The following is a 16,935-nucleotide window of genomic DNA, read 5'->3' as shown; positions in this document are numbered from 1 at the left end:
AATATAAGCAAATGAACACTATTAGAAAAAAAGATTTCCTTTGTTGCTCTATGTGATGAGAGGAGTAAGCACTGTCAGCAGAATTTTTACACGGATTGGGAATGTTTCCTAGTGTTTAGTGTAACATCGCATTGACAGCATCTTCATTATTATTCAGGCTGAGATCTGCTGGTGTGATGGAAGATGAAAGACAAGATTTTTGTTGCTAAATTTTGTTGCCTTGTCTGAACTGCCTTCCTTATGTGTTGTTTTCAACGGCAGTCTGAAAGACCTCAAGATGGATAACTCACTTGAAATAGCGGCTGTGGAAATACATTGTTAAAAAAGAAAGAAAAAAAGAAAAAGATTCTGGCTGTTCAGTACAAGTGCTAGCTAGAACTGGCATTTGGATATGTATGGTTCAGTCAGGGTCCACTGGGCATGGTTGATAGTTAATATGCCGGGACACAAATATTAAAGAAGATGAAGGAAATGTATGTATTACCATTCCACTGGCATAAAATGTGGATATAGAAGTTAAGAAAGACTGATTATCACTAGATAATGTGTAAATATATTTGGATACATATACTTGGGTAAAATTGTTCTATTATTTATAGAATGTTATACAGTATTTAAAATGAGTAATTTCAGCAGGAACTTAATAAAACAATGTGGTGGGATGACTTTAGTCCTTCCAATCATGTAGTTTGTTCTTGTAATTTTACGATACTGTTAGTATTAACATGATACTGTTAGTACTATTTACAGGGAGAGGAGAATGGTATGTTCTCCTCTCCCTGTAAATAGGCTCTTTCTGGCCTTCCCTTTCCCATCTCCATCATCCCCACTGTTGTAGGAAAAACCAGGTTCTTGTCACACGACAGAAAAGATGAAGCTCACAGACACTTTGAAGGGTGGGGGGGAATGGAGTTTACTGTGCGAAAAGGAAAAATCTCCACAAAGTGAGAAGGGTTCCTGTTAACAGGCCCCATCTCACAGATTGAATCCCAGGTTAGCACATAGGAACTGGAGAAGCCAGGCACCTGCTCCTTGCAAATCGCATGAACTTCCTGAGGCATCACCCTGTCTTCCCAGTGCACAGACCAGTTGGAGATTATCAGGGGAGCCCTTTTTACTTGGCTGTCTCAATACCATAATCATTATTACTGTGGTTGCCCAGAAGCATTTGTTGCAATGTCTATGGGCTGGAAATTAGGTTGAGCAGCATTCAGTTTCGGAAGTGATTTTTAGTTTAAAGGCAACATTCCATTCAGCGCCTCAGAGATGTGATATGTGAGATCCAGCTTTGAGGGAATGGGTGGGGATGAGAAGGCCATCTCTACTGAATGCAAGAGAGGAAAGGGTTAAAATAAAAAGGGGGTACTCTGCCAAATTTATCTTCCTTATTGGAGCAGATAGATGGAGAACAGCTTTTGTGTTTGTTTTTAAGTTGTTCAAACTTTATAAGAAACACTTCCATAAGTAAAAATTTATTATCCTGTCTCAATTATCAAAAAGATGATACTTTTTATTTAACTCTATGAGGGAAAACTTTGATACAGATGAGAGTGTATCGAACCTCCCTCCTCCCATTTTGTATGGTACCTGGGCATGGAGAGCAAGTACTCCAAGGCATTGAAATGTCTGTTTCTTCCTAAGCAGTCAGTGAAAGAGCCTTGTCTTTTTGATCATGAGAATATAGAATATTAGTAGCTCATGGAACATCAAAAATGAAAACCAGACTGATGTATTATAATGCCAGGGATTGTAGAGGAACTATCAGTGACATTTTCATTTTCATTGCCTGTGCAGGCACATCCACCATATCTCTTTACAACTACGGATGGGTTAAGAGGTTGTTAAAGGTTTAAACAGATGCCTGGATTTCATTTTGTATTTTTCTCTCATTCTTTTCAGTGAAAATGGGGCTTGGGAGGCTTTCAGAATTCTTCACTATAGGTTTGCCCTGGTGACAACCCATAATTTTAAAGTGAGCATGCACTGGCAGATTGTCACCAATAAAGTAGGTAAGTGTGAGATTTTGGTGGCCCAAGGACTCAGAGCATCTTCAAGAAATTATTAGTCGGAGGCAACTTTATAATTTTCACCGGGGATGGTGATTTGACTCTGTTACTGTGTAGAAGGAGGCTGATGTTGAGGGCAATGTAGCAATTAAGTTTACCCACCATGTTTGAATTGTGAATGTAAGAATTTTATGTACACTATCCTCTGGGTTGCATAATAATACTTTGAAATATTCATCAATTACTTTCCTCTTTTTTCCTCTTCTGAATATGCTGTCTTCTGCCTTCACTGCCTCAATGAAGGGATGATACTACAAAACACAAAAACAGAGAAATCCGGTCTTACTTTTTGTGTTTCTAATGCCTAGGTCCTGGGGAGACAGGATGTAAAAATACACATGACATAGGGAGAGCCAGTTCTTCATTCCTTATACTAGAAAAGGTCCTTAAGTGATAAGAGAAGGGAGGAAGTTATAAGGTAAGCAGAAGAGTAAGATGTTGATGGTTCCTGAGCAAGGGGCCCCTACCCTAGTTCCCTGGTCAGAGTCTCTGGTCCTCAGGTAATTCGGGGGAATCTGAGAGCAGAGAGGATCCAAGCCTTGTTGGTGTGAGATGGGGTTGGGTGGGAGGACAAGAGCAGTAAAGGGAGTAGAAAGGGGAGGAAATGCAGGCAGCCAGACTAATTTTTGTGTGTGTTCCCAACTATGGGTTGGAGGCAATAAAGTAGAATTGGCTGCACGTGGTGTCCAGGCAGAGACGGCTTAGATAATTTCATAGTTCTCCGTATCCACCAAAGGGTGGGGACAGCACATGGCTGTACATGTGCCCAAACATAGCCTTACACATTCCTACTGAATTTCCCACACCCACGGTGGAGTGGGAACAGCTAAATGTTTCCCAAGTGCCCAAGGGTGATGTGGGAATGGCTCAGAGACAGCAGGCCCTGGAGCAGCTTTGTTGCTGGCAGTGAAGCATGATGCAGTAGCATCCATGAATAGATGACCCAAGTCCAGGAAGAATAAGGTCCGCCTCAGCAAAGCATCATTTAAAAGCTATGGAATCTCCAAAGTACTTGGAAATAAAAGGGCATCTTGACTGCAACTTGCTCTAAGTATGAGAGGGTGTGGGTGGGAGAATGAAAAGGGAACTGTGATAAAATGTTAACATTTGGGAAATATGGGGAAGGGTATACAGAACTTTGTATTTTCTGTAAATCTGAAATTATTTCAAAATAACAAGTTAAGAAGTTACAGAGAGAGGCCAAAAAATAAAATAAAGCAATGTATGTAGAGTGGACTAGGTCATGTTCGAGATCTGCAGAACATCATTTACTCAAAAAGAGCAGCCCTGCAGTACTGAATTAGTAATAGCTGGGGGCCCACCTCTTCACATCAGAAAAGAAAAAAAGAACAACTCGCAGAAGCTTGGGGACATATCACGGCAAGAGTGGAAGCAGAGTGTTAATTTGTTTTAAGCTGAAGTTAATATAAAATGAAATGAATGGCCTGGAGCAGTCCGTAGTTTGCAGAAAGATGAGTTTTGGAAAATCTTGAGCTTTTGGTAAGTAAGTGGCACAATGTCTGATTTTACCTGGAAGCACTTTTTCAAATTAAATTTAATGCCTTTCTTTATTATTTAATTCATCAATGAAGTGTACATTAAGCAGTCTATGCTAGGTGTTGTGCGAGCTAGGATGAGTAGAGCTAGGTTGTAGCTATGAAGATTTTCTTTCAAGATGTCTATGGCTCTCTGGAGGTGGCAGACATATGAGTCCAACCATGAAACAATAGAATTTAATAATAACTATACAAAGTTTATAAGTAACATACTGTGGCAACAAAATAAAAATTATTTTTATTTGAGGGACAAGAAAGGTTTTGTGGAGGAGGTGACATTTTAGCTGGATTTCAAAGGTCAGTAGGATTTTAGCGAGTAGAGATGGGGAAGTTAAGGTTAGTTCTCATGAAAGGAAGAACATATGCTGAAATGTAGGTATAGGGAATTGGGTAGATGGAGGCATTCTTCATAATGCTGCTTTGAGACTAGAAAATAGGTGTGGTGGAGTGGATCTCAAATCTAGAGTCATTAGCTCCCTTAAGGAATCCTGTAATTTTTATTTATTTATTTATTTATTTATTTATTTATTTAAAGACAGATCTTTACACTGTCACCCAGGCTGGAGTGTAGTGGTGCAACCTCGGCTCACTGCAACCTCCGCCTCCCTCAAGAAATTCTTCCATCTCAGCCTCCCATGTGGCTGGGATTACAGGCACCCACCACCACGCCCAGTTAATTTTTGTAATTTTAGTAGAGACAGGGTTTCACCATGTTGGTGAGGCTGGTCTCGAACTCCTGACCTCAGGTGATCCATCTGCCTTGGGTGTAATCCCAGAGTGTTGGGATTACAGGTGTGAGCTACTGCACCTGGCCTGTGGTTTCATCTTTTTAAACATTTGCCTTCTTTCCTATATGGAATTTATTTTGATATCTCTTTTGAAGTAAGGATCCCATGTCTTTATCTTTAACTGCTCCCTTTCTCTACCTCTTCCCATATCCAATCAATCAGCAAGTTCTATCAAATCCATCTTTAAATGTTTCTCTCAAATATTTTTATTTTCCCTATCGTTATCCTCACCTATTCAAGTTGCAATCATTTTTTACTGAATTGCTCCAACAGCTAGAACTGGCACTCATATTTCATCCTCCTCTGATCCATAATAAAAAGTAGTTTTTTTTCCAATTCTGTGAAGAATGTCAATGGTAGTTATATGGGAATAGCATTGAATCTATAAATTACTTTGGACAGTATGGCCATTTTCACAGTACTGATTCTTCCTATCCATGAGGATGAAATGTTTTTCCATTTTTTTGTATCATCTCTTATTTCATGGAGCAGTGGTTTGTAGTTCTCCTTGAGGAAGTCCTTTCACATCCCTTGTTAGCTGTATTCCTAGGTCTTTTATTCTCTTTGTAGCAATTATGAATGGGAGTCCACTCATGATTTGGCTCTCTGCTTGTGTATTATTGGTGTATACAAATGCTTGTGGTTTTTGCACGTTGATTTTGTATCCTGAGACTTTGCTGAAGCTCCTTATTAGCTTTAAGAGTTTTGGGGCTGAGACGATGGTGTTTTCTAATATAGAATCATGTTGTCTGCAAACAGAGACAATTTGACTTACTCTTTTCCTATTTGAATACGCTTTATTTCTTTCTCTTTCCTGATTGCCCTGGCCAGAACTTCCAATACTATGTTGAATAGGAGTGGTGAGAGAGGGTATCCTTGTCTTGTACTGGTTTTCAAAGGGAATGCTTCCAACTTTTGTCCATTCAATGTAACATTGACTGTGTGTTTGTCATAAATAGCTCTTACTATTTTATGATATGTTCCATCAATGCCTAGTTTATTGAGAGTTTTCGACATGAAGGGATGTTGAATTTTATTGAAGGCCTTGTCTGCATCTATTGAAATAATCATGTGGTTTTTGTCATTGGTTCTGTTTATGTGATGGATTATATTTATTGATTTGTGCATGTTGAACCAGCCTTGCATCCCAGGGATGAGGCCGACTTGACTATTATGGTGGATAAGTTTTTTGATGTGCTGATGGATTCAGTTTGCCAGTATTTTATTGAGGATTTTTGCACTGATGCTCTTCAGAGGTATTAGTCTGAAGGTTTCTTTTTTGTGTTGTGTCTCTGCCAGGTTTTGGTATCAGGATGATGCTGGCCTCATAAAATGAGTTAGGGAGGAGTCCCTCCTTTTCAATTGTTTGGTATAGTTTCAGAGGGAATGGTACCAGCTCCTCTTTGTACCTCTGGTAGAATTCAGCTGTGAATCTGTCTGGTCCCAGGCTTTTCTTGGTTAGTAAGCTATTAATTACTGCCTCAATTTCGGAACTTGTTATTGGTGTATTCTGGGATTCAACTTCTTGGTGTAGTCTTGAGAGGGTGTATGTGACCAGGAATTTATCCATTTCTTCTAGAGTTTCTAGTTTATTTGCATAGTGGTGTTTTTAGTGTTCTCTGATGGTAGTTTGTATTTCTGTGGGGTCAGTGGTGATATCCCCTTTTTCATTTTTCATTGTGTCTATTTGATTATTCTCTCTTTTCTTCTTTATTAGTATAGCTAGCAATCTATCTATTTTGTCAATTTTTTTTCAAAAAACCGGCTCCTGGATTCATTGATTTTTTGGAAGGCTTTTTTGTCTCTATATCCTTCAGTTTTGTTCTGATCTTAGTTATTTCTTGTCTTCTGCTGGCTTTTGGATTTGTTTGCTGTTGCCTCTCTAGCTCTTTTAATTCAGATGTTAGGGTGTCGATTTGAGATCTTTCTAGCTTTCTGATGTGGGCATTTAGTGCCATAAATTTCCATCTTAACACTGCTTTAGCTGTGTCCCAGAGATTGTAGTGTGTTGTGTCTTCGTTCTCATTGGTTTCAAAGAACTTCTTGATTTCTGCCTTAATTTAATTATTTACCCAGGAATCATTCAGGAGCAGCTTGTTAAATTTCTATGTAATTGTGTGGTTTCGAGTGAGTTTCTTAATCCTGAGTTCTAATTTGATTGATCTGTCGTCTGAGGGATTGTTTGTTGTGATTTCAGTTCTTTTGCATTTGCTAAGGAGTTCTTTACTTTCAATTATGTGGTCAATTTTAGAATAAGTGCCATGTGGCACTGGGAAGAATGTATATTCTGTTGTTTGGGGTGGAGAGTTCTATAGATGTCTATTAGGTCTACTTGATCCAGAGCTGAATTCAAGGCCTGAATATCCTTGTTAATTTTCTGTCTCGTTGATCTGTCTAATATTGACAGTGGGTTGTTAAAGTCTCCCACTATTATTATGTGGGAGTCTAAGTCTCTTGTAGGTCTCTAAGAACTTGCTTTATGAATTTTCCTATTTTTTTCTAGATTAGCCCACAAATCCTCAGGATTATACAAAACTGTGCTTTGAAGAGAACTGACAAATAGTTACTTTTATCTTACAGAAGCATGTTAAGTGTCTCCATTTAGTCATGTTATTCTTTAAGTCTCAAAGGAATATTTGTAATTTTTGAAACTATAAGAAAGTATAAGTGCAGGTTTATTTAATCTCTGGGCAGAAAATGATTTTCTAAACATTAATGCAATGGAAGAACCAACAGCAGAAATGGCTGATTGATATAACTACGTATCAATAAAAATATAATATTTTAAATACAATGATGCATGTTTAAATACATTATAAAGAAAATTAAAGAAAAGGGAGAAACTGGGAGAACAAAGGAGATGATAAATAGGTTCTATCTTTGTCACATAAATGAATGACACAAAACAATAAAAGAAACACTAATGCTTCAAGGAAAAATGGAGAAAGAACTTGACCAGTTTTCGGAGAAGAAATTTAAGATGGCATAGACTATTCCTTTCATTCTGATTCAAATATGTCTCTGCATGACCAGCTGTTTTTAGATCACTAGTAAGGCTCTTTTCTTGAGGTGAATAGTATCTACTAGGTTTTTAAGCTGACTAGATCCTTTGTTCAATATAAGTGACAAGCTTTAAAAGTTTATTTCAATATCTTCTCAGTGCTTTTTAATTTAGATCTCTTGATAAAAAGAAATAGAAGAAAGTAGTATCTTCTATATTCATAAAAAGAGGAGAAAATCTTTGCTGCTTAACCAACTGTAGACATGTATAAACTGCTGTTCTTTTCGATTGTACATTAATCTCAACACCCTAAGAGTGTACTGGCATTTTTCTTTATTGTCATCAATCAGTGGGTTACACATTTAGTTGCTTTGAGGAATTAGGATTTAGTTGCTTTGAGGAATTAGGACTTGAGGTTTTTTGGATAACTTCTTTTTAAAGCTGAGAATTATACTCTGATATGACTGCTGAAAGTTCATGGAATTTGTGGTTTATTTAATAGAATTTGAGAAAGTTACTGCTTTGTGCTGGCATACTCTATGTGACGGGGATATAGAAATATAAGCTGTGCCAGCTACCAAAACAATTCTGGGGTATGTGAGTGGAATAGAGTGCATTCTTATGTAGGTGATTTGATAGTGGAATAGTATGTATTCTTATTATTAGATTTGAAAAGAGCCCACACATAATAAGTCTCTACCTCTTTCTAGTTCAAAAATGATTACCAAGAAATGAGGGAGCCAGTAATCAAAGTAGCATTTTTGTAAAGACTAAATTAGTTATTTGGCTTGACTTATGGTGATAGCTATACAAACTCTGATTTGCTCCGCTTACCCAGGTCATTTCACTGAATCATACATGTCTGTTTTGTCCTTCAGCTTTCTCCCTGAAGGACAAAACCTGTCCTCATGTTTACAATATAAGCTACAACACAACTTTACAACAGATTAGTGGAAAAGTATGTGTCTCAAGGCCAGAGTACTCTGTAAGAGAAAGGGTGCTCATTTTCTCATTGCCAAAGCTGCTATCAGTTAAGTCACTCCTCTTTGAGAGGAGTGAAAGAGGGGTTTGGTACTATTTACAACCAAGGACTGGCATTTTCTATCCTGGATAGGATATAAAAGGTAGGAGATAGATATATTGATTTTAATACCTAAGTTTCAGGTCACCCAGGGGTGTGATGTCTCTCTCGGAGGAGGAGATCATTAATGCGTCCTGCTCTTCCCTTCATGAACTCTTTTTCCCAGTACCAACAATTGACCCTTAGTCTGTCTTCTGGGACAACTGGTAGGCAGTGCAGATATGCAGTGGATCAGAACTGCACATTAGTTAAATCAATGATCAGACCTTGCTGTTAGCCAGGGATAGTAGTCATTTCCTACTCTAATTCTCATTCCAAGTGTGTCTAGCCTCGTGATCAATATAGCTCCAGGAATGTTATTCAGGGAGATAAACAGCAGCATAAAGATACTCCAATAATATTATGATGCTAATATATAAATGTCCCCAAGTACAGATTTCCCCCCTTTAAAACATTCCCATGTCAAAGACACATGAAAATTATCTTTCATCTGAAATTTTAAGATCCAAAACTTTTATGTTAAAGTTTAAAGAAATCAACTTTCAAAATTTATGTTATCCATTTTTTCTTTCTGTCCAATCTCAGATAGTGGCATGTACTCCACAGTCTAGATATAATTCAATTTTTTAATCAGCTTCAGTTTGAGCTGCCTTGTATTGGAGTGAGTAAGGTTCTTTCAATCCTAAGCCTGTCCTGTGCCTTAATTATTTTATCTTTTTATTTTGACCTAATTGTAGATTCACATGCATTTGCAAGAATTAGTATGAAGAGTTCCTATCTGCCTGCACCTAGTTTTCCCCAGTGATAAATACTATCTTACATAACCACAGTACCATGTCAAAACCAGGAAACTAACATTGGCATTGGTAAAATCCATAGACATTATTCAGATTTCACCAGCTTCACATGCACTTGTGTATGCGTGCGTGCACATGCGTGTAGCTTTGTAAAATTTTGTCACATGTATAGATTCATGTGGCCCTCACCACAATCGATGCAGACTACTCCACCATCACAAAGATCCTTTGTGTTTGTCCTTGGTGGTCACACCCACACTCTCCACACATACCTCATCTCTAAGCCCAGGCAACCACAAATCTCTTTTCCATCTCTATAATTTGGTTATTTAAAGAATGTTATATAAATGAAATCATACAGTATGTGACCTTTTGAAATTGAAGTTTTTGAGTCGCCATCATGCTTCTGAAATCTATTCAATTTGTTGCATGCCTCAAAAGTTCATTCCTTTTTTTGGTTGAGTGGTATTCCATCACATGGATTTACACCATTTGTCTTAACCATTCTCTGTTGAAGGACATTTGAGTTGTTACCAGTTTTTGGATATTACATGTAAAGTTGTTATGGACATTTGTGTGCATGTTTTAGTGTGAACAAACTTTACATTTCTCTAGGATAAATACCCAGAAGTGCTATTGCTCATTTGCATGCTGAGTATATGTTTAGCTTTTTAAAGAAACTGCCAAACTATTTTCCAGAGTAGCTGTATCATTTTACATTCCCACTAGAAATATGAGTGATACATTTTCTCTACATCTTACCAGCATTGGTTCTGTTACTATTTTTTAATTTAGCTATTCTGATATGTGTACTAATAATTCACTGAGGTTTTGATTTGTGTTCCCCTAAAAGCTCGTGATAGTGAGCATCTTTCCCTATGCTCAGTGTAATGTCACGATATATTTTTTTCTGATTTTCTAATTGGATTGTTTGATTTTTGTTTTCTGCTATTGAGTTTTGAGGGTTTGTGTATTCTAGAAATATGTTCTTTGCCAGGTATGTGTTCATGTGCCTCATTTTTAAAGTTCAAAAATAATACTGAAACACCTGATATTTCAAGATCAACTCCATAGCCATGAAATTGTGAGTCAAGCAAAAATTTGAGTGATTGGAGTTATAATCCTAAGCAAAATAATTTTCCAGAACCCAGTGTTTACTCTAGTTCTGCTTCCTGTTATTGTTGCCAAAGATCCTCATGGAAATTCCTTGATATTTGAGGAAAGGAAGGTGGACAGAGGCAATCTTGTTTTAAGTCTTACCAGGATGCCAGTGGATATCATTGGTCCAAACACCATGATCTAAAAATTAAACTGAACTGTAAGAAATTACTAATAAAGATGCATTTACCATAAATGGGGAGAAAATCCACCTATCTATGAGCAGGTCTCCCACCACAGTAACTGCCCCCTGTGCCTCTGTCTATGAAAGAGGCCTATGAAATCTTCTTCCTAGGGGCAGTTTTCCCTTGTCCCCACATCTGTTAAATCAAGTGCTACATCCCTAATGTATTATTTGTAATACTTTATAATAATCAATATAAATATAAACACATACCAATTTACCTATCCTCCCTGAATCAATGACATTTAACTTTAGTGGAGGTGCAGACCCATGATGGCCATTCTTGATGTCCCACCTTTGTGTAATTCCTTCTTCTTGAATGTGGTCAGGGCCTGTGACTTGCTTCTAACCAACAGAATATGGCAAAGGTAAATGGAGGTCACTCCTGTTATTGTTCATTATGTAAGCTTCTGTCTGGCTGACAGACTCACTCTGAGACTCTCCTTGTTGGCCTGATATAATAAGTGGCCACGTTAATGAAGCCCATCTGGCAAGGCACTGTGGACCTACTACAGGTAACCTTTGAGAAGTGAGGGCATTCTCTAGTCAAGAACCAGCAAGAAGCCAGAGAGCTCACTCAGTCCTTCAGTATCAAGGCAATGAATTCCGCCAGCAAACTGAGTGAGTTTGGGAGCATATTCTTTCCCAGTCAAACCATCAGATGAGAATGCAGCCTGGATGAGACCTCAGTTGCAGCCTGATAAGGCCCTAAGCAGAGCCCTAAACTAAACTGTACCTGTCAAATCATGACCCACAGAAGCTAAGGGATAATGCGTGTGTGTTGTTTCAAGTCACCAAATTTGTAATAATTTGTTACCCAGCAATAGAAAATCAATACAACTTCACTCCTACCCTGATTTTATTTATTTTTGCCACTGGAAACAATACTCAAAAATATTTTTATTCATATATCCTTATATATTGTTGCCTTTATTTTATAGTTAGATTTTCCAGGAGTGTGGTTACTGCATGTTCTTTTAAATTTTAATAGGTGATGCCAGGTTGCTTTCTAAAGAAGCTCTAATGATTCACATGCTACCAGCAATGTGTAAGAGTATCCTTTTTCTTTTATTCTTACTAGCAGTGGGCCCTAATAGAGGTTTATAAATCCTTTCAGTCTCAAAAGAATAAAGAGATATCGCATTGTTACTTTAATTTAAATTTCACTGCCTCCTAGTGAGTTTAAGCATTTTTTAATGTTTCTGGTTACAGGAGTTATCTCTTCTGTGAACTGCTTTTTAAAACTCTGCCAATGTTTCTCCTCTGTTTTTTATGTCTCTTTTATTGTAATATGTATTATAGATATTAAACTTCAGACCTGTATGTTGCAGATTTTTTATTCAAATCTTGTTTTCTGTTGACTTTATGAAAAAAAATTTATGGTAAAAATGAAAATTTTTGCTAATAGCATCCATATCCCTTCTGTGTGTGAAGCTATAGTAAATCTTTGAAATCCAAGCCCTGGTTTTTGTTTATTCCAACAGCAAATTGAAGCTTCCTTAAGGCCATGGGTTTAGAGAGCAACTCTTAAAACCTTGCCAACAGTCTTCATGATGCCAATAGATTAATTTATCCTAAATTCTATTTTTAACTCTTGTTGTATTTCAAAACAAAATACAAGGAAATGCAATTTGGGGCATCATATTTAGTACTATTTACCTATTCGTGGTATGAGACCTACTTTAGTAGAACTCTGTGGACTGTAACATAGCTGCTTCTGCATTTTAAGACCCAGCCTATAGATCTAAGAAATATAATAAAATCAGCTACTTTTGAGCTTCTCATAAGTGCCTACAAGGTTTTTACACTAAAATGCTGCCTACATTAAGGTTAGCCTTTATTGAGGCAAAAGAAACTCTCTTAACTGTAATGTAATCCCTGCTCCATTGGGTGGTTTTAAGCCATAGCTGTGCTGGCATGAGTCAGGGCAAGTTCAGCCACAGAAAACCATACAGGCTATGATTGCTAAGCCCCACACTCCCTCAACAATTAAAAATCAGCCATATGGTGACAATAAAAACTACAGAAATCCCGTGAAGTCCAAACCCAGGAGGCTTAAGGTTACCAAGGTGTTGAGAGCTTCTAGCTTCCTTCCCTTTCTTTCTAAGCATGGCCCACATTCTGGTCCATGGTTTATCGCTGAGAATTTCCAATCCATGAACCCTTAAGTTAGGGCTGAAGATAACCAGTCAATGACATTCCTCTTCACTTCCTGAGTTTGGGAAAAAAGACAACCCAAAAAGAACATACAGGAGTCCAAACAGATGATGGGGAAAATATCCGCTACTTTATTGATGATGAATTAGAGAATGCCGCTTGACCTATAGACACACTCCGTCTCCCTACTCTGCTCCCCCAACCTGTGAATCAAACTTGTCTACTCACAATATCAGGCCTTAAAAAGACAGAACTGCCCTGGTCAGGGATGGGAAGAAAAGATGTGTGTCCTGAAGACCTTGCTGTCTGAAAAAGATAAAGAAGCTGAAATGTTTATCTGAGTTCCTTCTTCCTATTGGCAGAATCAAAGAAGTCTTTCCTCCCTTGGACTAGTGTGGGCAAGGAGACAGAGAGTATCCTTTCAGGAAACAGAGCTCCCTCTCTACTGTGGGAATGTGAGGAGCCCAGGGTGAATGAGTACCCCTCCTAATATTTTGACAGTGTATTCATAAAAGGCTCTTCATAGCTGATGGGGTCCTTAGCTCCAATAGGGATTTAGGTAGGTGGTTGTGACATTGAAGCTGAGATTTAACGAATGAGTACAAGTGTGCGAGATGTTTGGTAGCTGGAGTGGCATTTTAGACAGAAGAACAACATAAAAGGAGAGCCATAAAATTACCCAATGTGTTCAGGGAGCAGCCAGGGGTCAGTGTGGCAAGGACACTGGGGAAACTGGCTGGAGCTGAAATTTTGAGTAGGGAAATCATTTTTATAGTATTTATATTTTTGAAGAATAATTAGTAACTAGAGCGATGAAGGGCAGCTTTTAAATGTAGATATGGAACTCAGCAGATAAGCTGAGTTTGTCATGAAGAATTGTGAAACATTCTATCTCTGCAATCTTAATAGAATTCAGAAACAAAAATTCAGATTAATTGCGGGGAGTTAAAATACTTTAGTCATTAATAGTATCGCATATGATTGGAGGCACTTTGCAAACTCAGAAAAGTCAAGCTTAGGAGACACAAACATGCTGGCATCTTTGAACTGTTGAGATTCCATGCTGTCATCTTTCATTTACCCAGTATCTCATCACTCAACCAGGCTGTAAATTTTTCTTTGAAATAATTTCAAAGACACACTTCATTTTTCCATTCTCCAAATGTCTTCATTGTTTTGGCTGCTATTACAAAAATACCATAATTTGGGTAGCTTAAACAACAAACATTTGTTTGTCATAATTTTAGAGGCTGGGAAGTCCAAGATCAAGGCTCCAGCAGGCCTGGTATCTGGTGAAGCCCTGCTTCCTGGCTTGTAGTAGACAGCTACCTTATCCTTATACCATTACATGACCAGAGAGTGAGCTCTAGTATATTTCTCTTCTTATCAGGACACTAATTCCATAAAAGGATTTGCCTCCTGACACTCCTACTGGGGACTAGGATTTCAACATGATTTTTGGAAGAATACAAACATACAGTCTCTATCATCAACTCTCTTCACCTTTTCCAGGTATCTATTACCTCACACCTTGGTCATTTTTGCCTGCACTAGTCATTTAAAAATATTAACATTTTTATGTGGTTTTGGTATTGTATTATCTTTAGAGATTAGATGCATGGTATGGTCTCTCCTTCCCTTCATAGAACTGGTTGAGAATTTACACATACAGAGTCACACGGGCATGGAGTGTGGGCATTTGTTTTATTCTTTTGTTCCTGGATCAAGGACCCTGGCAGGTCTTCTGACTCTCCCCAGACTGAATTTACCCATCTTGTCACAGGTGAGAGGCTGTGATGCACATCTGAGAGGGTTTACTGCATGGAAGCTGGAAGCCTGACCCCTGCTGCATCTGAAGAAGCAGAACCAAGAGGAAGCAAGGGAAAAGCACAGAGCCTATTTCTAACTTTTGAGGCAATGTGACTTCCACCAGAAACATTGTTCAATGAAAGTTAGGATCTTACTGATTTTGCCAAATTGATTGGTTTTTCTCTCTCCAAGAGGAGGAACAATTTACAGAGTAGAAATAGAGTGTGAAACACTGCTGGTAACATCACTAGTTCTTTCCCCTTTCAGAGATCAGAATATAATTTTGAGTTTTGATTGGGGAAAGAACGTGGGGTGAGCAGGACTAGAATTTTCCACCACATTACTCATCGTAGGTATTATTCTCTAAGTTTTAGGTATATGCTTTTTATTACTAATTTGAAATCTTCCTGAGACTAGAGGCCATGTATATTGCTTCAGGTTATTCCCATACCAATAAATATTCAGAAAAGAAACATATTTAGTTGGAAATATGCAAAATGCAATGTCAGATGGGAAAGCCTTGCTGTCACTAAATATCTACATAAGATTGGCTTGAATCCAATGCTTCAACATCTTTGGAAGATTTCTGTCAGTTTCCCTCTTTCTTGTGATCTCCTCTGACTGCCAGACTCTTGTTTCCACCTTTGCTGTCTTGGCTGTGCATGCAGTTAATTCAGAGATGATTCTCAGAATATTGATTAGTTGGTTTACACACACTCAGAGCATTTATGAGCACACTGGATTTTACCATTGCTAGTTAAAGGGAGGAGTCCCTTGATGCATAGCTCAAAAACAATCCATATTCTGGATACCTCCTCTCTAACATCCTTTGTGGCTGGCCCTCACTGAAATTTCCTGTCTCAGTTCTAGCCCCATACATTACAGTGTTTTATATCCTTTTGTGAACTCCTTTTTTTTTCTTTTCTTGTCTCCCATACCCACTTCTCATTTTTTCCTAGAAATTCTAAATACTTCGGTCTCAATTTTACTATGAAGGTTAGCTTTCTCCAGCTCCTTTTCTCAAACTTGCATATACAAATCCATCAAGGTGCTCAATAAAGGACTGCCAGGAACCAAGGGCCACTCTCCTTAGGTGCTTATATGCCCTATGAATATAATTAGCAGGTTTTTCTATTATAATTAGAATATTATCCTCTCATTTCTAGGTCGATTTTCTCCTACTTGAATAACAGGGGAATGAATATTAAAACTGTATTAAAAAGTCTCAGAGTTCATATCATATCAGGCCTCCTAAAATATAGGAAGAAAATGAGTTTGATAATAAGTAAAATTTTGCAGAATTTTGTTTAGAGGCTCAGGATTTAAACATTCTCTTTTGTTGATAGTGCTTATAAAAACAAACAACCCCTAAAACTTTTCTGATAATAATTGGCTACATGACTTTCTTAGATATAAATAAAACTAGGGACAACGAAATCTTTGACAAAAAAGAGCATTTTGTTAACCTTATTAAATAAGGATTAAACACAACGAACACCAGGTATCTACAAGCTAGAGAAAGTGCAAAGTATGAGAATGCAGCACAAAATTGTTGAGAAAGTGTGAGTGCTGGGAATGATAAATCTGTGATGACTGTCCATTTTTCTGACGGAGGAGCCTGTTCCTCTAGGTTATACACAACCAGTAGTCGTGGTCAGGGGCCTAGCTTTTCCTGGTCATTACTACAATAACACGGAATGAGGCCTTACAGTTCTCTCTCTATCATACTTGTAATTATTAGCATTTCTATGCCATAAGTTCTGGAATCAATCACAAAATACTATCTTTGCGTGACTGCTACAGGACATATTGCTCAATGTTCTTTACTGTTTTAATTATACTATTTGGTAACACTAGCAAGTCTGAATTTTGAACAACTTACTTAGGTTACCCTATGCATGTATAATTAGTCATTTCATTGTTAATGGTATGATGACAAATACTGAAAAAAATGTTATTCTAAATGGTGCATAGTTATTCTACACGGCAAAGACTCAGAGATTCACTTTAGATTATAATTATAATCTTGCAATGGAATAGGAGAATAATCAATACTCATTGAGATATGTCATTGAGGATCTACGATAGATTCATGACTAAACTCTCAAATCCCAGAAAATGTGCTGAGAATCATGCACTAGTTTAAAGGGGGAGACCAGGGCAGTGGTTATATTTTTAAAAAGACTGAAGTCATATATGAGTTGCCACAAGACAATTCCTCCAAAGATCCAAAGGTGAAGTTTCATAGATAATCAAAATAAAAGGCTATTAGTGAATTCAGATGTTCATAGAGTTGTATATTCCGTAAATGATCAAAGGGATAAAAATACACATATGC

The 16,935-nt window shown here is 37.7% G+C and overlaps 1 protein-coding gene across 1 annotated transcript in view; it reads left to right on the top strand.

Annotated features, from left to right (window-relative positions):
• The first annotated feature begins 6,843 nt into the window (after positions 1–6,843).
• The window catches only part of GRM1 (glutamate metabotropic receptor 1), a 364,089-nt gene continuing 353,997 nt past the window's right edge, over positions 6,844–16,935 (top strand). Inside the window, exon 1 of the mRNA XM_031667358.1 lies at positions 6,844–14,300. Coding sequence (XP_031523218.1) covers positions 14,240–14,300 — 61 coding nt within the window. The 5' untranslated portion in view covers positions 6,844–14,239. The remainder of the gene's footprint in view (positions 14,301–16,935) is intronic.

The sequence above is a fragment of the Papio anubis genome, chromosome 6, assembly GCF_008728515.1.
Source record: "Papio anubis isolate 15944 chromosome 6, Panubis1.0, whole genome shotgun sequence".
Classification (NCBI taxonomy): Eukaryota; Metazoa; Chordata; class Mammalia; order Primates; family Cercopithecidae; genus Papio; species Papio anubis.
Note: the sequence above shows the minus strand (reverse complement) of the source record. Positions and strands in the feature narration are given on the sequence as shown.